Below are 21,443 nucleotides of genomic sequence, written 5' to 3' on the forward strand. Positions count from 1 at the left end.
TAAAAATCATCATCAAAAATTAGGGGGTGGGGGGTTACTTTACAATGGTGCCAAGTCCAAATGCCCCAACGGCCAGATGGTAAACATGGCTTAAAATGTTCCCGAGACAATGTGCTTACAGAAAAAAATATGTCTACAAACGTGTTTCTGGAGCATGGCCTAGGAGGAATGCCACAGTTAGTGCGAAATTTAAGGGCCTGTTCCTGTTTATAATATCGCGATTCCTGCAAGATGTCAACAGCTTGTCATGAACTCACTTGCTTACGGGAAAGATATAGCAGGTTAACGCCACGTCAATGTTGATGTGTTAATACGGGTCATCTGCGTACATAATACATGTTTGCTCTCAAACATTTTAATAAAAAAAAATGACCTATTTATTTTACTCATGAAACGCACCCAATTACCTCATTGTATAGCTGAGATCCTGTGTGGTTTTTTTTTCTCCGCCCAGTAATTTTTGTTGGATGTTTTGCTGTTGGCTCCTGAGCACCACTTCCAAAATGTCTAAATAGCGAGTCCCACAGGAAAAGTGCGTCCATGATTCAAAGACCTAGGATTAAAATTTACACATGAATGGAGATCACGTGGTCTTTTTTAATTTCTAAAACAATAGCATTTTGACAGCCAACGCCATTTGGTATGCATCTCCTCGACGAAGTTTTGAAGACTTAAACAGTAAACGCTCATCATTTTAGGATTTTTATCTCTCACAAACATTGTTACATGGCGAGTACTGCTAATGAAACATCGTCAGTGAATGGGAATTCTGCTCGATACTGAAAGAATGTTCGAACAATTGTAACTACTCGTGGTGAGAGATTTTATATAAGAAGTGAAGAAAAAAATGGTGTAAATTCTATGATAAGCTCTTATCAAACATGGGCATATGTTTTGTTTGGTTACTGGCTAATATACTATATATTATATATTATATTTTTGAAGTTTTCAGTTAATAAAGTGTTGTGGTTTTATAAAACAGGATATCAAATCAGAAAAAATCAATTCTCCGGAAACATTGCAATTTTTTTACTTTAAAAAGTCACATGTCACATGAAAAAATTTGGTACCTGTCACAAAACACACTCATGCTAAAGATGAAATCTCGCTTCTTGCAGTGCAATAGTTAAGGTTTAGGTAAAAGACAAGCAGACAGACAGACAGACAAATAGACATCACAAAAATATGCCCATGATCTTTCGATCCGGGGGCATAAAAAGGGGGATTTATCCTATATGTGTTTTACCTCCTTATTTTTTAAGTACCATTAATGAAACATAATCATGCATTGGAGGAAGGTCATCAAAGGTAATTTCATTCAGAAAGTATTGTGGATGTAACGTTAGGCAACTTTTTTTAGATCATAGTCTACATGCCTAACATCACGTATTGTTCAGTAGCTTGTTTACACAAACGTTTGGACACCTGGCAAAAATGATATTAATAATATTTTACAGATATAAATACGGTGATCTTTGCTGTAGGATTCATTTATTTTGTTGACATATGACGTATGTTTCCTGTGTAAAAGAAAGCACGATGAACCATGAACCAGAGGGTTATGGTTTATATCAGTATCACTAAACATTAAACCTTAGGAGTTTCAGTGTAAGTTTGAGAGTATTGGCGATCTAAGACGAAAAATTTGATAAAGTCTCGTATAAACTAAAAAAAATCACATTTTGAGATGTTGCACAGCCGAATGTGGATGCTAATAAATCAAAGAGAGGCAGTCATTCCTATGATTTTTAAAATTTTCATTTTTTATTTTATTTTTATTTTTATGAAGCAACGTCATCGACATATCACGACACCAAGATGATCTTACACTACTACCAAAATATTACGAAGTTGAATTCTTTTGATAATAGGCCAGTTACGTTCAGCCATATTTGTCAGAAGTCCTGTTTAATACGATGGTGTAGATGCCTATCACCACATAATTCTGTTAACACATTGTCAATCATTATAAACAAGTCTGTACTCCATAAATTCTCGTCTTAACGTATCGCTCCTGTTGACGTGAGATTTCTACCATTAATGAAACGAGTGTGCGGGATGTTTACGATAATATAAATCTATTGTCTTTGCTGCTGCTGCTGCTGCTGCTGCTGTTGTTGTTGTTGTTGTTGTTGTTGTTGTTGTTGTTGTTGTTGTTGTTGTTGTTGTTGTTGTTGTTGTTGTTGTTGTTGATGTTGTTGATGATGATGATGATGATGATGATGATGATGATGATGATGATGATGATGATGATGATGATGAAGACGACGATGATACTACTGCTTTTGTTGTTGTTGCTGCTGTTAATGATGATGATGATGATGATGATGATGATGATGATGTTGCTGTTGTTTGGTTTGTTGTTGTTGCTGCTGCTGCTGCTGCTGCTGATGATGATGTTGTTGTTGTTGTTGATGATGATGATGATGATGATGATGATGATGATGATGATGATGATGATGATGATGATGATGTTTGTTTGTTTGTTTTTTGTTGCTGCTGCTGCTGCTGCTGTGGTAGTGGTGGTGGTGGTGGTGGTGTTTGACGTCAGGGGTTGATAGAATTATTAGGATTGGCGACGACCACCAATTAAATAACGCGATATGGTCCCGTGGGCAAGTTCAACATCTAATGTTACACTTCCGAACGCACATGGCACTATAGGAGTGCACCTGTTATATGTAAACAGACGGTGGAATGTGAAAAGCCATTCACCAAAGCCCGACAAAGGTCACACATATTACTATATCACTGGGTCACATTTATCTGTCAAATACCGATGATTGTTTTTTCACGTTTATTCCTTCGTGAGGAGCCATGGGCTTGTACATGTGGTTTCAGATCATCTCAGCCTTACTACATATAGCTTACACACATAGCCGTGTGGCGCCAATATTTCTTCGTAAGTCAAATTTTACTTTATGTTATAGAAATGTCATAGAAATCAAAATTATTTTGATATTATACAAATTTGTTGTTTTATTGTCGGACCTTTGATATTTTTATCGTCATACGAGTTTCTAAATTTAGACGAAGTCAGTTGAATAGTATATGATATATATACGAGTGGTATTTTGTCCCGTTGTTATTATATAATTAATACATGAAGTATAGGTATCTCAGTCAATATTAATTGGTTGAATGCGCCAATAGTATTGAATAAATATCAATTTGATTTAAAGCTAAAATATTAAGGAAATTTTAAAAAATTCTCACAATTATCACAATTAAGATTGGACAGGAGATATATAAAGGTGCTGTATTGTATTGTACAAAGCTTGTGTACAAATTGATTAATCAGACGCTGAACAATAATTCATTTACCTTTAGGAAATTGGAAATAAGATTACATTAGCTAACAATGTACTCAACCCAAGTTCACCAGTTATGTCTGCTTGTCGTTCTCGCCAGCTAGATAAGGACATAACGATGGGATGCACGGATTTTTACTATTTCAAGCAGCCGGTTTTCTTAGAACAAATTATTGGTATAAAACTGTACATAACCTTCCTATAATATTATTGTACTTTTGTTAACACTATTTCAGCCACTTTTGATTTTCCCCAGTTGCCTCCTAGTTTTCAACAATTAAGGCTCATATCACTGAAAAGTCCCGTTATGATAAAACAGCTACATGCTGTAGAGTATCTGTATTGAATGGTGCTTTTCATTTGTATGTTTTGTACAATAAGTATTGTCCTGTGATGCAGTGAAAACAAAAAATGTTATCAGATCAAATTTTAAAGAGATGGAGGTAGAGAAAGGTAAACAGCGATTGTTGTTATCACTCAATAGCTGGTGACAGTTCGAAAATGAGTTTTTGATATTAACATTCCACAAAATACCAAATAATGTCACAAAAAAGCTAAACTTCGTGTGATAGTTTCCTGCTTTAAAGGAAAATATAAAGTAAGTTTAGACAACGTTCTGTAAAATTAGGTAAATTTAAAGTTTGTAACGTGTCAATCTTTATAAAATAAATCTTTCTAAATCCAATGGAAATTATTTTTAAAATGAAGTTAAAATTTCAAAAATCTTCATCCTTTCGGATGAGTGGTACGACGAAAGATAAAAATCTAAATACCCTTAAACATGTTTAAATGTCGATAAGGAGGCTCACTTAATCAAGTAGTCAATCAAACAGGTGATTGTTTATAACTGTATAATTGAGGGGTGGGATGTAATATTCATAATCGTAACTGTTATTTGCAAGATTTTAAACGTGGAATGTTTTCAATCGCAGCCTTAACGAAAAGAAACGGAAGGTAGCAAAAATACGGAATATCGTACCGAATAACGACAAAAATACCAACATGTCATCAGAACCATAATCAAACTAAAAATTGAAATACTAGGGCAAAATATGAATACAAGGACGATTCATATGAAAATCCGAGGGAGGAAATTAGAACAAAATATTAGACCACACGTTTTGGAAGGGATAGCGTTCACTGCATTATTGTATGCACATGTACACAAAAGATTAAAGGGATGTAACATAGACAAATAATCATTATTACATCTTTAATCAACCCTTGATAATTTCTCTATAATGATTAAACATATTTAAAGTAGAGACCGTTATCAATAGTTGACACCATCGCATATTTCTTTTCTACCGTTGTTAGTGTATATATGATGCTACTTTACATCAATATTTTTACAACTACAACACCATAGTCAGTAACCTCATGTTGACAATTGATTATAAGTACAAATTACCAAAACGTGGTCTCTGGTTTATCCAAGTTTCTCGCCTTTTGAATAAGGGTTATTATGATTAGGTTTGCTCAAGAAGCAGAAGTGTGGATTTTGAAGAATTCTCAAGAGATTATACGCAATATTGACCATCCTCTCGGGAGAAACATGTCTATTATGTGCACTTCAGTACCTCATTTCCACTTCTAACTTGGGTTGATCAAGATTCACATAGTGGGTATTACCGATAAAGTAGAAAACGCCTGCTCTTCCGGAACACATGGTCTTCTTATTCTTGTACTTTTTCAGGAGTGTGAATATTTCTTTTGTTCATTTATTGTTCTCATTTTGATTTATTTTGACTTGAAATATGATTATGTTGACATGTCGTTATTTTCTTGTTATTTTTTTTTTTATTATTATTTTATTTTTTAATCTTTACTGCTACATTCCAAGCAACACATAACGTCAACCGTTAATACTAAAATCTTGCTAAAGAACATTAAAGTATTAAACTACAAAGACGATCGATAGATCCTGTTGACCCGGATGTAAGTGCGTGGGTGATCGGTCTTGCTGTGAAATATGAGTTCCCGGAACTTAACCTTCCTTGAAACTTAGTCCGAGATGCGTTTATGATTTTCTTTACAGCGTGTCCCCGAGGTTGCAGTTACGACACACGGTGTACAGCTCTGGGATGTCTCCTTTGTCAACCCAACTTCTGTCATCACCTTTTAACAAGGTAGGCGTTAGTTTCTTCTGGTGAAACAAAATGATAATAATGCTTTCTGTGTTAAAATATTCAATTTCTGAAGGCAATTAAGAGATAGTAACCCATCCCCACCCACACACCAAAAATTATTCATAATATACGCTTTCATAACTGTAAAACATTGTATATTATATAGTCTCATAACCCGCTATCCGGCCGATAAGATTTCTATGTTAATTGATATCGTTCATGTTATATATTTGTACAATGCGGTTTATGAGACTCGAAATTAAATTATGTTCTCCAATTGGATAAAAAATACAATGTATATTCTCCTAGACCAATAATGCAGAACGTTTTTCTGTATACTCTGTGTGTAATGCAAACGCTTAGCATTACTTGTTTTTTTTATGTTGTAGACCAACACGTGTTGTATGTGTTGAACAGTGCCCCACAGGCTACCAATGCAGTGACGTCAGTTTCGAAGGCAACACTAAAAGGCAAGTCCGAAATTCTATACTAACCATCCGAAATAATGGTCACATACATAAGAGTTACCAATTCTGGGTTCGGTACTAAGACATGTTTAGGAGTAGTTCCTGGCGGTCCCGATACAAACAGCAATATATTAATCAAGAATGTATGTGTGCTTCACAAAGAAACATGCACGAGTATGCAGTGTATGCATGAAAAACGACTTCTTGTTCAGTCGTTTTAGAAATCCAAACAGGAATAGAAATGTTTTAAAAGTGTATAATTGAAAACAAAAAGTGGTGTCTTACGGAACAAACACAAAAAGCAGTAAGCTTTGTTTTATGATATCACACATAACAAACGGCAATTTTTGCTGTATTATAGAACACAACAACACACGGTAAGATCTGGTGTTTTATAGAACATACAACAAACGGTAAGATCTGGTGTATTATAGAACACACAACACACGGTAAGATCTGGTGTATTATAGAACATACAACACACGGTAAGATCTGGTGTATTATAGAACATACAACACACAGTAAGATCTGGTGTATTATAGAACACACAACACACAGTAAGATCTGGTGTATTATAGAACATACAACACACGGTAAGATCTGGTGTATTATACAACACACAGTAAGGTCTGTTGTATTATAGAACACACAACAAACGGTAAGATCTGGTGTATTATAGAACATACAACACACAGTAAGATCTGGTGTATTATAGAACATACAACACACAGTAAGGTCTGGTGTATTATAGAACATACAACACACAGTAAGGTCTGGTGTATTATAGAACATACAAGAAACTGTAAGGTCTGGTGTATTATAGAACACACAACACACGGTAAGATCTGGTGTATTATAGAACACACAACACACGGTAAGATCTGGTGTATTATAGAACACACAACGGTAAGTTCTGGTGTATTATAGAACACACAACGGTAAGTTCTGGTGTATCATAGAACATATAACAAACGGTATGTTCTGTTACATTTTAACAGTATTTTAAGTTGATAGAGTGGAATATTGTAATAATCATGATTATATTGATGCGTCATTAAAAGGTTAAGATTTGTTGTATCTGAAATTAATCCTCTAGAATATGTGTCTTTATAAACGAGTCAGTAAATAATGGCAGGTTAAGGGGACATATGTATATAAGTGTACATATTTCGACGTGTCCCTACAAACGGTGATATACAAAGTGTCTTGAATAACTGATGTCTTCCTTTTTTTCTTTCTCATGTTTATTTTCTCCTGATAGTTGTAGAACATTTCCTTATTATAAAAATATAAAGAGAATATCATTTGTAACGTAACATATACCCATAGATATTATTTCGGATATGTCTTTTGTCCTAACGCTCCGTATTGTATACGTGTACCTATAGTTTGTCGGTCTGTTTAGACAGATTAAGTTCGGTATGGTTGCCGTTCTATGGGTATATATCTAATAAATTCTCTTTTTTTCAGATTTTGCCTGATGTGACGATTGACCTACGATTTATGTGTCAGAGTTTGGCCCCTGTATACATAATTTCTTCATTACGGATATAAATATCAAATATGAATGTATCGTTGCTATTTTATACTTTAATAAAAGCATGTTTTTTTGGTGACTGGGGCTTGTGTTTTCCTTGGTGTTCACGCACCGTAATGAGTTCTGTCCTATATATTATTATTCATTTGCATCACGTGCAAAATATACATTCAACATTATATATATATATATTTTGTTTTTTAATTCAGAAATCATTTTGAAAAATATACATACAAATACTAAGACTATAGACAAAGATATATACTGCATTCTCACTATGATTCACACATACAGACTCACCTCACACACATACATACACACACGCACACAATTATCGACATCCTTACTGAAGCAAGATTAATTCTTTTTAATGCTGATTACATCCATACTACTCATGCAGACACATCTTCATCAAGAAAAAATAAAAAGAGGGTGATTTACAAAAAAAAGGTGTGAAGTTGATTTCATTTCTTCACTGGCTAGTTTAATAGTATAAATATCTTTCATACAGAGAAGTAAGAGGTAAGAAAGAGCTTGAGATGTGGAAAATATCTTCAAAAAGAGATGTGGAAAGTGACATAAAAAGTTGTTATCAATATATATTTTGCAAAATGTCAGGCTTTAGTGTTTACTATTAAATATCAACTTGAACGAAATGTCTCCGCTTACTCCAGGTATTTGTAAAGTTTTGCTTTTTACAATATCATTTTTTACCTTCAAGATGATGTATATTATAATAGGACAATTTCTAAGACACTGCAGCTGAAGCATATTATATACTGGAATAAAGGCGAGTTCCATAAGGGAACGGCGATATTCGTTATCACACAAAGAAATACCATACGTTTTAGTAAGACCGTGACGTCCATTTGAAAAATTACACATCGAACTCGTAACCTGTATTTCTCAGAACACTTCTGGAGCTATGTTGTATTTTTTTCTAGAATGCACATAAGCATAACAATACATCATGATTAGTATATCATCATCTAGACGGTCATCATCATCATCATCATAATCTATGTTGCATGTGGAGTTATGTGTCCATATGATGGTGTACAACTTTAAAGCGACATCTGTCAATAACTAGTTGTGTAAGGTGTCCATATGGTGGTGTACAGGTTTGAGGGGATATCTGTCTTACCTAACAGAACGTATGTCAGTGTTTGACATCTACGTCGGAAATCCTAATATATCAGAAGCCATATCAGGTGCAATATGATGTTTACATCAAGGAAGTTACTTCCGTGGAACAGAATGTTCTAAATAAACAGTAAATATATCGCCAATCCCTTTAGCTACGTTCAACTTTAATACATTAAACATACATATGTATAAAATTTCAAAGTAAAAAAAAAAAACAAAAACAAAAACGGTGTTTGGACTTGTTTCTGAATTCCGGGGTGACAATCCTGAGAACAAACTCTAGATTCCCTTGTTGTATCATTGAAAATGTCTACAACCATACATTGAAATAGAGAAGCTGTAATGGATATAGGGATGAAATAACGTTCTCTGTTTTTAACAAATTTGAAGATGATTTTAAGTAGGGAAAACATTGGAAAACTGATAGGTAACATTGCTCTCAACTTTGAAAACCAAAAACTTTGTTAATTAAAGATGTCAGCACTACATTATTCATGAGAAGCTGAAACAAATCTAGAAAAAAAATTATCTGCTCGAGTAGACTACAGCATAAAACCGTTCCCCATTTGAAAACTGAAAATATACAAAAAAAAAAAGGTTTTATAGAAGCAATATCATAAAATTTGAGTATCCTAAAGTCAGAAATAATGCTTGTTTATTCATACAACAATCACTGGAACTGAGGAAAGTGGGCTTATTGTTATTTAGTTTGCCACCAATTTAATATGCAATTATCTGAAAAAAGTCAGTTGATTAACTATCCCATTGTTAAATTCATCAGAGGATATTTGCCAATTTATTATTTTTTTTTCTTGAAGTACAACATATACCATTTTCACGTATTTAAATTCCCCGCCAATGTTATGTGTATACTTTGAGAGCTCTTCAGTGATGGAGGTAAACTACGCCGGTGTCGTTCAGAAACTTCATTTGCATATTTCTGTTTTGGTAGATGAATTTTAAATTTTGTAACGCCGACAAACTGATCAGAAGTGTAGATTTCTGAAACAGTGATATGATGAGATCGGACACGAACGTTGAAACACGAACACGATCGGATGGAAGACACTCTTTGTCAAGACGCCGAATTACCAGAGTAACGAACAGCGGAGAAAACGGGGCATTTGAAAACGACCTTGCGCTTGCGATGCAGGAGAGTTTGAGATACGCGAAACAAGAAGAAGCCAACAAAAAGAGACAACAGGAAGATTCGTTTGTTGAAAGTAACGGACTAGACGTCCAAAACAAAGTAGGAGAAGTCACGATGAGTGGCAGAGCTTGTATGGAGTCCCCCAAGGGGCCTAAACAACTAAAGGAACTTTTGTTACTACATGTCGATCTTGTTCAACATCAACAAGAACTTATATCTCAAAAAGACAAGGAAATTAAACAATTACAAGAGGAAAGAACAGCAGTAAGTTAAACGCGTGTTCACACGTACTTCATTCATTTAAGTTTTAAAGCCAAAACTACGCATTTTGTACTGCTGTCAGTGTCGTCTGATGGTCTCGTAAGCGGATGAATACATTCCACATTTTCATGCCGACATTGTGATTAGTTGATCAAGTTCCTACATTGACATGTATGATAAACAATAACGGTGCATAGACCTTTGTTGAAATACTCTATGTTGACACGAAAGTTAATGTAATAAGTAAAATAACGACATTTCCCATGTTTTGTTTATTTTTTTGAAAAATTCTATAAATAACTATTTTCTGGTCACATGACTCTTTTCTAATGTTAACTCATGACGTATGTAATATTTTAAAATTTTCTCATGTATGATAATTAGCGTGTTGCCATATCGAATAATTCAAATTAATGAGTAATGGTCATAGCTGTATCTCTTAACGCAAGTTGCAATATACAAAATAACAGAAGTGCTCATACACAAGCATCACGTGATTGGTCATGTGATGAAGCACCGACCAAGCCGCTTATTCTTTGTGTGTATTGTGGCAAGAACCACACGCGGACCCTCTGCTCAATTTCCCGAGAACTCATGAGTTTGGGGGTCTGCAGAATTTTTAAGAAAATGGCCGATGTGCTCATTCAAACAAGGATAAACTTCGGAGTGAAGAAATGGTTCAAGAGACCTGTGAACGGAGAGGTAGCGTTATCATCCAAAATGGCAGACGATCGGTGTTTGATTTAAAATGGCCGCTGGTTATGTTTACAAAATTTGTATCCGAAGAAGCATCATAATCATCACATTATTTTGAACAAATCCTTTTTATAACTTGTTCAATTATCGTTTTGCGATATTACGGATATGGATGTGCTCGGATATTTTCCACATCTAGGTTTTAGAGTTTGGTTCTACATGGGTTGTTTTATGACGCGTGGTCATCGACATGTTTACATGCTGGTAAACATGTCTAGCGACATTGCTTGTTGTATACCCCCGAGATATGTCTTTGTTCGACTGTTACTGTGCCGTTTGGTAATACATACATGTTTGTTTGTCCATAATGATGTATGTGATTGTTAAGATGATGAACATGTATCTGCTTGTCGCTATTTTTCAATTTATTATTAAACAGGCCTACCAATTCGTTCTTATATTCATTAGGATTCAAAGAACGTATTGTAAAAAGGATTTCAACAAGTAAAATTAGTGACAGTTTTGCAAGAGGGTATTGTGATTCTTTGAGAAAATGCATAAACAAAGCATACTATTTGAACATTTGAAATTAACGATAAAATTGTCTTTTCCTTACTATTAAGGGAGTGCTTTGATTATACTTCTGTTGTTTTAAAAGCTAAGAAAGCTCTCGGTGACATTCTGAAAGCCATAAATAGATTGGATGTTGTGCATCATGCATGTATAATATGAGCAGGTTTAATCATTGACTATGACTTAATCTTAACTTTGGATTGAAATAAAGGAATATTTTTTATTACATTAGGAATATGTACATACTGTTATTGTTATAAAGTAGATGAACAAAATTAGTAGAAGACTGACATGCATGCTTGTTCTTTGCTAAATCATTACATAGTCACATCACCTAAAAAAAATGAATGGACTAATGTAGTAAATATAGTCAGAACTATATTAATAACCCAGTTTGTTTTAGTAAGATAGTACATGAATCCAAACAAAGCCTTTAAAATGTTTTAATAAGTGTGATTTTTTCTTAAAAAGACATTCTTATGGTTTAATATGTGATAGAAGAGATTTTTGACAGATTTTCATAGATTTTTGACAGTTTTTCATAGTATGGGAGACAACTCTGATAAAACTTCAGTCAATTGCAAGTGTGTTATGTATGCTGATATTTTTGAGTTGCCAGCTTCAGTTACTAATGTTACTCTTCTGATAGCAGTGTTAACTCTTCTCTTTTTGGATAGAAATAATTGTTAAGAAAATCATTGATTATAGACTACACATAAATAAATATTTAATGTTAGTGAATTTGAGAAAAGGAATATATTCTAATAATCACTACATAAATACATCTTTTGCTAAATGAAACTTTCATCATTTTGGTTTTTATAGGGAAATATCCAATTTTAGTGAATTTTGGAGAAAAACAAACCCAAAACATCAGTATTATAAATTAGGGAATCAAACCCCGAATGGCTACATGGAAGGCAAGTGTGTTACTGCTGTGCCACCAGAACACCTAGTTCATGTACTCAAGTACCTGGCACAGTGTTGTTGTTAGTCATTTCCCAGACTGAAACAGTTTCATATTGCAAAATTAGTTTGCCCATCCTTATTCCATTTGGCTTTCCAGGACCAATACATTGTGTGCCCCAAAATTTTGTAAGATCACAGAAAGTGTATTTCTTAAATAATGTTCCTTTCAGACTATTCATGTAACTTTAGTTTATACCTGCACTGTGCTGGAATGACATAAATTAAAGATGTAACCATATTGAAATCTCTGGTTGAATTCACTAAGTCAATAAGTATTCATTTCACAATGTGTCTTGTTTTCAATGTTATATTACTTTATGAATTTTACAGTTAACATGTCGTCTAGAGAGAATGGAAAGGAGAATGTCACTATTGAAACAGAAAGATGACTTCTCAGATATACAACATAAAGCATTTGGGAGCCCGAACTCGTGTGCTCAGTCTGCATCCAAGACCACCAATGAACAACCATCAACAACAGCAGACCGAGGGACTAAACGGTAATGTAATGAATTTTTGTCACATGTTTTGCATGTACTCTCAGGGAAGAATTTAAATTAAATTTAATCTGCAAATGCTACCTTTTGTTAATGAGGTAAATAATCTTTTCATTGTAAATCATTTGCTTGTTTTACTATTGAAATTTGATTTGAGGTTCAAGTGTCGCATTTTAAGAGAAGTATATATAGAAACATTAAATAATCACAGGAAAAATTATAGAAGTTGTAATGGTTTGAGTCTTAATTATCCAGTCACATTATTATTTTCAGTCTGATTAATGTGTTGAAATACATGTAGACAAGTAATTTTGAAAATTAAAAAAAAAATCACATGGCATTGTGTATGTTCACTGGTCAATGTATGGTGACAATTTTAAAGAGGGATTTAATTTGTACACAAGTCTTTATAATCACTGCTTTGTTTACAGAAAGTCAACTGGCTTGGAGCCACAGAATCTCACCAAGAGGTTTGCAGCAGAAGCTCAAAAACCTCTAGCCGCATCAACTCCAAGTCATCGTACAGAACGACACCAGCGCTACAGAAACAGGTCAGCAACTGTATCTTCGTCTGTAAGCTCTGCCCCTAGCATTGACCCAGCAACCTCCAGCACTGCAAGCCCTCGCAAAAACCGACGGTCAGTCAAGGATATCCGTGACAGTCCGGACAACTCTGTATTGCGCACCAATGACCCTTATTATGTTTCCTATTATGAACCTCAAGATGAAGATGATATTGACCTTGAATCTCGAGGAGACATAATCCAGGGAGCACATAAAGAACTCCAAGGTACTTTACAGGCAACAATGTACAATTTTAAGACACACTTTGAAATTTTCAGAGCATATATATCCAGGAAAATAACCCTAAGTTGTTGCATCACTGATAAATCAATATATAGGACATTTTCAACAACTAATGATATTCTTTGTAATCCTCAACTTAAGATGTAAATGTAGATAATTTCACTGGTATATATGTCAATTGGAATTTGATTTTAACAAACTAAAAACCAGCGATTAAATGTGCCTTGTATTTATACTGGTTAGGACCCAACTTATGTAGACATTTTAGACTGAATGCAGTCTGTGTGATCTTTTTTTCTTGTCAACAGTGGAAGTATTGAATCAAGTCTTATTTATACTCTTAAATATGTATTTCTATCCAGCCTCAGGACACATCACAGTTCATTTTCAAGTGACATCATTGTTTGTTCATTGAAATTTACATTTTACATATGATGATATATATCATTGCAGTTGAATTACCACAATGGCAAAATAAGACCTACACCAATCTTTGGGTACTGGAAGGAACAGAGGTAAGATTTAACAAAAACAATTCTGTTACTAATTGGCATACTGCAAAATTAGAACTGTAAGACATCTAGTGAAATAGTTTGGAACTATAGACATTCAACCATATACTTCAACCTTAGTGCTCGTAAGCAAGACAGATGAAAAGATGGAAATTGATAGTATTGTATTAAAGAAATTTAATCTGCTCTGCATGATCAATGTAAGCTATTTTTGGTATGGTTCTTTTTTTCCAAACTAATGCTCTGCCAATGCTGTGTTGATACAACTCAACATGGCAGACATATTCGATGGAAACTTGACTCAAGACTCTTTTGATTGATATATCATAGTTGTGTCTACTGTAAGGTGTTGTACTACCTCCTGTTAAGTGAAATACTATCTTCTGTCAAGGCATAATTTGTAAAAATGTGAATAATAACAATGATCACAACTGTAAAGAAAAGTACTTTTTCTATAAGTATTCTTTTCCAAATAAATGTATGGTAAATTTGAAATTGATAATTTATCTCTTTGATGACTAGTTAAATATTGATTAAGGTTAAAAGGTGTTGTTAAATTGGGGTGAGGATTGACTAGCTATATTTAAGGGAAAAGTCTTTTATAGTTAGAATTACACTTGAAAATTTTACTGATATTATTTCTTCTGTTCCCAGCTATAATGTGTTGTGTTGTATTATTTTCATTTTGTAGAATCTTGAAGATGAAGTATTCCTTAAAAGACACCAGAAGCCAGAGATTGAAGAGAAACGAAGAAAGAGGTATGTATATGTTATTAATCTTGAATTTCAAACCAGTGATTAATGACTGAAAACAGATGTTTTAATGAACTCAATTCATTTTATATTTCTTCGTAGATTGATATTTTTGGATGGTCCATATAGGTTGATTTTGTTTGCAACGTTTTAACAAACAAATGATTATATTTTCAATAATTAACCATATAACATGTCCATGTAATCATTTGAGAATTTTCATTATCATGATAGGGAACTGCTTATATGTAGGTAGTGCCATTCATTAGAAGACATAAAAGTATCTATTTTGCAAGAAAATAATATGAAAGAAAGAAAGAAATACGGGGTACCTTGTCCGAGGCCTGAAAATGTGTTATCTTGACAAAGTTACTCCAGCATCTTGTTCTTTTGTCTGGTAAAAACTGAATCATCATGTATATGTATCATCAGTCCTTCTTGATGTCTTTTAATTCTCCAGAATGAAACAAGGTGCAGATAGTTGATATTTTAGATCTGTGTCAAAGGCATTACAAATGAAATGTTCTGCACTACATTGTCTTGAACATTTAGATGGGATCTGCAAAGAATTCGGGAGCAGAAGATCTATGAGAAACTGAAAGAAAAGGAGCGAGGAGAGGTGTGCAGCAAAGACGACGGACAACAGTCAAACACTTTAGAATCTTTCTATCCAAGTCTAGATACAAGTATGTGTTTTGTGATTTGTGCATGTTAGAAACAGTCTGTATGCATGCAACTTACTTCAAGTTCTAAAACACATGAACAAAATTTCTTTGACATGAAATAGTTATGTACTAGGTACTCACTTTTAATGAACGAGGTATTCAAACCTAGGAATTTAGGGATGTGGGACTTCATGATATTCATCAAGGTTAAGAAATTTGTGTTCAGTGTCAGTAGTTCAGAAGTATCAGTAATATAGCTATAGCATTTAGATGTGTAGGTAAGTCAATGGATGTACAGCTTCTTGATGAATAGCCAGACTAGGAATATCAAACATTTATAACAGAATGATGTTATTTCAATGTTTCTTCATATATTTTGTACTTTGTTGTAGTCAAATCAGGGATGGTGTGATACAATTTGAAATCTTTTTTGTTTTATTTAACTGAAATCTCATATTAAAGGTTTTGTGAAAGATTTGCTGGATGCAAACGGTACTGGAAATTGTAGTTAGAATTTGTACTGTAATCGGTGTACTCTTTCCTTCCACAGTTACACACATAGAGGTGACAAACAAAATTCCTGTGATGGTGTTTGGACACCCTGTGCCAAATCTAGACAAAGAGTAAGTATACTAAAACATGCTGAAATATCAGGTCAACGCCAGTTTTTCCCCAAAAACCTCTGTTGAATGAGAACAATTTTCAGTGAAATATTTAAGTGTATGAAATGCACTCATAACTTTAGCTACAAAAGTGTTTTTAATATACAAGGGTCAAGTCCAGTAAAATAGTGTAGCTATCACGTAACTTTATTATTTACATGTATATTTGTTTGAAGTATGATCTTATCGATAGGACCATCAGAACAACTTTCAAGCATCTTAATATCTTATATTGAAATGAATATGTGCAAACAAATAGTTGTTCATTTCTGTTTTCATTTTTTCAGAGAATTTTCATTACCTTGGGAATTAGAAACAAGTGTTCGTTCCCATCCATCTCGATCTAGTCGAAATAGCCGCCACACATAGTTAAGAATGACTAAATCCCACCAGACTACCCTACCCACCAATCTCGACGAGTGACTGGTTTATCACCACAGAAGCTGTGCTTCAGATCAAACCAAGTTCACAAAAAAACTGTGAAGGGAAAACCAATATCATTGGAGCCTCTTCAGTGAAGCTTAGAAATTTTCAAGCCATGTAAGAGCATTGAAGGATTGTGGTTTAAAATTATATACAAAGTGTAGATCTTTTGTAAATTGATTGTATGGTCCAGTGGTAATATGAGCCACTGTCTTAGTGTCTTTTGCTCAAAAGGAATTACCTGAATCTGTTTCAAAAAGTTTGATTGGCAGTATGTTTTATGGTGTTGTAACATTTTATGGTTTATTTACATGTACAAGTTGAAACATTCTATGATTTCAATGTCAACACATAGATTTAACCATATATAATGCATCTTAAAACAGGCATAAAGTGAACAGGACTATGTATTGTCTATATGATCATCACTATCATACTGTGGAACCTGGCTTGCTGAACACTGAGAACTGTTCCTGATACAATGTAGATCTAGGCTCAGTGGGTCAAGTTAGCCTAAAAAGGAGGGTGGGGGCTCTTGTGTTCAAACTAAAACGGGTAATCCATAGTCACTTAAACGTAATTTTTTTTTATGAAAATGATCGGTATCTTAGTTCATTTTTTGAACATTTTTTCAGAATTTTGAATGTCTAGAGATGATTGTTTTCAATAGAAATAAGAAACATTGTTTGCCAATTTTTGGTGCCAAATGTTATATGAAAGCCTTGTGCAATGATACAGATTAAGTTGTTCATTTTACTCATACATAATGTATAAACATTGATCACCATAGTTAGCACACCACTTGTTCAAGGTATAGTTCACATTAATATTAGTGATGATCATATTAGCATCAGTGCCAACTAGGACATCGATATATGTAATGTGAATAGTACATTCATACTGGTAGGATTCCTCTTGCCACTGATATTTCACATAGGTATATTGCAGATGGTTTGTCGGGCTTGAAATGTAAGAAATATTAAAATCCACTTTGATAGTGCTGTTTCTGTCACACATAATTTTGTGTTCAAGAGTTTTACAGTTTCTGCTGAATGGAAATAAATGTACACTTTCTAGTAGAGCATCTTAGAATAGCAAGGGCAGTGGTCTTTATCGAGTGAATAACCAACTGTCTCTTCCTGATCAGTATTAGTGGTCAGCCCAACACGATATTTTGATATTGATTTAGAAATGAGTTACATAGTTATTGATATACGAGTTATGTTACTTTTTCTTTATTAACCAATGTGTGTTCTATAGATGATATGTTGTTTTCTTTTCCGTACATATGAAAGCTTTCAACTTGTGTTGCCTATAAAAGGTACTTTTCCAACTTTTGCTGAATGCAGAATGATAGTGTGAATTTCAATGCATTTCCATCATGACTGATTTAACAGTAGCATGTGTTAGATAAATACTATACCAAAGGATATGTGGTGAAATTGATAAATCTTAAATCACATAAGAGAGTCACCTGGTAGAAGTGGATAGATTTAATATTTTGACAGAGTAAACAGTGTTAAGCTTGATTTCGTGTGAATTGGTAAAAAAGGGAATGTCTAGGTAATGACTATGTTGTGGTTGTTGGTAGTGATCTCGACATTTTGAAGTATTTTTCTTTAGATATTTTGAAATAATTGTTTCGTATGACTGCTTTATATTATGTCAGTTGTCTAGTTGTGTATAATCATAATTGTTGAAGTTTGAAAGTATTTTAAATGTTTATATAAGAAAGTTTTAATTATTTATTTCAAGTGAGATAGAAGGTTTTAATCTGAATATTGTACAGTACAGAAACAGATTTGATGTGTCCCCATTTGTTTGTGTAGTCTATATATCTGATTTGGTGGTGAGAAATCTTAGAGAGATATCTGAACTTTCGACTGGTATAACTTTTTTTGTCAGTGACAGGATACATTTTATTGAAGTTTTATGGATATTATTTGTTAGTATTCAAATGATGAAAGTGTTTTGATGCATCATCACATATACTATAGATTTCATTTCAGAGTATGATTGGATTTCAACTTTTGTCCTGCTTGTTTTTGTATCTATGTCTTTATAGTTCACATCTAGGTTTTCAACTGTAAACTGTATTTAAATCTAGGTGTCCCATAATGCATGGTTCACTGGCCAGTAACTAAGTAATCTCTATGGGAGCGAGTGACTTGAGAAATGCTGGTGTTGTGTAAGAGAATTTTGTCGTGTGTGGTCATTATCATAAGATTTGTATCATTGAATATTGTTAATCTTTTCTGATTCTTACAGAGAACCCAAGAAAAAAGACGTATTGAAACTCAAACATATTTAGTATAAATAAATGATTGAATGATTTCCTGTTCAGTGTTTACACCCAATAACAAAGTTTTTTAATAAACAGCCGTGTGCTCTTTAGAAAATGGTTTATTACCATCCTATCTAAGGCTACGAAAGTATATATAGTTCGGTAGTGAATGTACAACATAGGAACACATTGATAATAGCTATAGTATGGAATGGGTCATGAGAGTTTGTGAATTGTATAAATCTGTTATTGTTCTGGACCAAGTGCTTTGCTTGTCATTGACAGTTGTCCACAAATACGAGATATTTACATACGAAAACAAATAAAACCAAAAATGTGATATTATTTGCTTTTTTCTTTTGTTCCACTATGCATTTTATGAATGATTTTTAAATTTGTATTAAAAAGGGATATTCATTCTTTTGTGCTTCTATGATAAAGAAAATACCAACTTGTCAACAGAATCTTCATTTAAACTTAAATTCATGAAAACTTGGGTAAAATATTGACAAAAGGAAGATTAACATGGAGAATCTGAAAAAATACAAGGTTGAATTTGTAAGAAAAAATGCCAGGTACAGATAGGGACCGAGACAGGAATGCGGAATAGATGGCACATGCAGTTTTAGGGGTCTAACCTTACCTGTCTGAAACTAATAAGCCGATTATCATTAGTTTTATGAATTTCAGCATAAAAATTGAGATTGGTGCACTGGCATGTTTTTGCTATGTGCTATAAAGTATAAGTAAAATTGATGGTATCTTTATTTTAGTTTTATGCTTGACGAGAAATTTCCAAAACTGCATTTTCAACTTTACATATATTGGGTCCGAAATCTGGTACAAGTGCACTTGCATTTAGTGGAACAATTCCAGACCATCTGAACCATTTAAACTGGGTTACGAGAATGCAGTCTAAGTTTACCTTGGTAGCCTCAAGATTTACAACACTTCAGGCTGTTAATATCACTGACGAATCAGTCTTTGAATGATGAAACAGCTGTATGCAGTTTAGTAGATCATTTTGCTCTGTTTATGTTTACTTCATACAGCCCTCCATACACCTGCTACAGATTCTTTGCTTGCTTTATTATACAATACTGACTTCTTCACCTCTTACTTTATGCGGTGGCTTCCATCATCCATCATTAACTCTGGTCTTCAAATAACTTCTCAATTAGATTTCTACCTGTTCAGTAGTATGTAGGGATCCAGAGCTATAAAGTTTGTGAATGACTTCTGGTTACTTGCAAGTTTACCATAGGGAAATGTGAAATCTTAGCAAAATTCTTTAGAACAGACCATCAGTAACAGGCATTTTTCATTACCTGTGAATTAAGTTATTTATGATCTTCAGCTGAAGCGTGTGTTGATAAAAGTAGAAAATTGATCAAATACCTATCGTTCTTTAAGTTGTGAATATCTTGACATTATGAAATAAAGATAACACAAGTCTGATGACAAGGTACGTGACTACTGGTTGAGGTCAAAATGGATTTTTTTAGTGGTATGCATTTTAAGACTCACGAAGACTGTGATAAAAAGTAAATGAGTTAAAACATGATCAAACGTCTTAGCAAGATTTCTATTTAAACTAGTAAACAATAGAAATAAGACCATGTAAAAAAGATTATTGAAATTAAATGTGGAGCCACATGTTTACATAGGTCAAGGTTATGGGTCAAATTAACAGGTGAAGAGGAAATCTGCCATGCTAACTGAAATAAATGAGGCCCAGTTTGCCTAGGACTCTAACTAATTTAAACCAGCTTGGAAAACAAAGGCCTTTCTTGGATCACCTGATATTGGATATTTTTCACAAATACATATAGATCTCTCATCATTGACCTTCAAAGTGGGTCTAAGCCAATTTGACACCAGTGACCTTGAATAAGTGACAAAACCTTTCTTTTCACAAATTTTGTTGGACTTCATCCAACCGAATGTAACGACTCTTATTTTACTAACATATCTTGTATTGGGAAAAGGCGATAATCACATTGCAAGGACAAAGGAAGTCACACCACAACATTTACTTGTCCTTCAGGCTAAAAATCACTCTTAATGAAAGTTTATATAGTTGATAATAATAAAACTAGCAGCTGATGTCCATGGGAAAAGACTGCTTTTGTCAGGAAAGCTTCTGATTAATTTAATCACACAAGAAATGCAACATCTGGATTTGAAACTATGACTGTAATTCACAGGTAAGAAACTATAAGTCGTAATTAAATCTCACAGGAGAAATGTGTACCAAGTAGTACATAACAGATCTAGCTAAAGGCTACAAATGTATTTTCTTTTTGCATTATGACTTCCAATTAAGTCGGTTTCTACAGGATTGCCTTGATACATTCTCGATCACAAGAGAATGAAATGACATAATTTTGGCCTATGTTACTTCCAACACTTTGCACATCACCTCCACCAACACACAGTGCAGCTTTATGTTAAATTATTCAGGTGATTTTCAAGGGCCAATGGCATGCTGGGATGAAGGCTGCTATGTTTATCAAAAAGAATGACCTAGACACACTTTCAAAGTCACAGAGGTCAAATGTGTCAAAATCGGCATACAATGGATTATCTCTTTCCAACAAA

The 21,443-nt window shown here is 33.7% G+C and overlaps 1 protein-coding gene across 1 annotated transcript; it reads left to right on the forward strand.

The window, feature by feature from the left end:
- Positions 1 to 9,526: 9,526 nt before the first annotated feature.
- LOC132560505 (male-specific lethal 1 homolog) lies at positions 9,527 to 19,182 on the forward strand. The gene is made up of 8 exons (XM_060225170.1): positions 9,527 to 10,004; positions 12,570 to 12,739; positions 13,168 to 13,526; positions 13,997 to 14,058; positions 14,747 to 14,814; positions 15,361 to 15,494; positions 16,024 to 16,096; positions 16,423 to 19,182. Exons 1-8 carry the CDS (start codon positions 9,606 to 9,608, stop codon positions 16,502 to 16,504), a joined length of 1,347 nt encoding a protein of 448 aa, XP_060081153.1. The 5' UTR covers positions 9,527 to 9,605; the 3' UTR covers positions 16,505 to 19,182.
- The last annotated feature ends 2,261 nt before the right edge of the window (positions 19,183 to 21,443 follow it).

The sequence above is a fragment of the Ylistrum balloti genome, unplaced genomic scaffold (genome assembly GCF_031769215.1).
Source record: "Ylistrum balloti isolate Yb309-2 unplaced genomic scaffold, AGI_CSIRO_Ybal_v1 Utg371072, whole genome shotgun sequence".
Classification (NCBI taxonomy): domain Eukaryota; kingdom Metazoa; phylum Mollusca; class Bivalvia; order Pectinida; family Pectinidae; genus Ylistrum; species Ylistrum balloti.

Excerpts from the sequence above, each read along its gene's own strand:
- LOC132560505 (XM_060225170.1), top strand. The coding sequence starts at position 9,606 with ATGATGAGATCGGACACGAACGTTGAAACACGAACACGATCGGATGGA. Across the intron at positions 14,815-15,360 it reads GAAGAGAAACGAAGAAAGAG|ATGGGATCTGCAAAGAATTC; the intron begins GTATGTATATGT and ends TTGAACATTTAG. Across the intron at positions 16,097-16,422 it reads GTGCCAAATCTAGACAAAGA|AGAATTTTCATTACCTTGGG; the intron begins GTAAGTATACTA and ends TCATTTTTTCAG.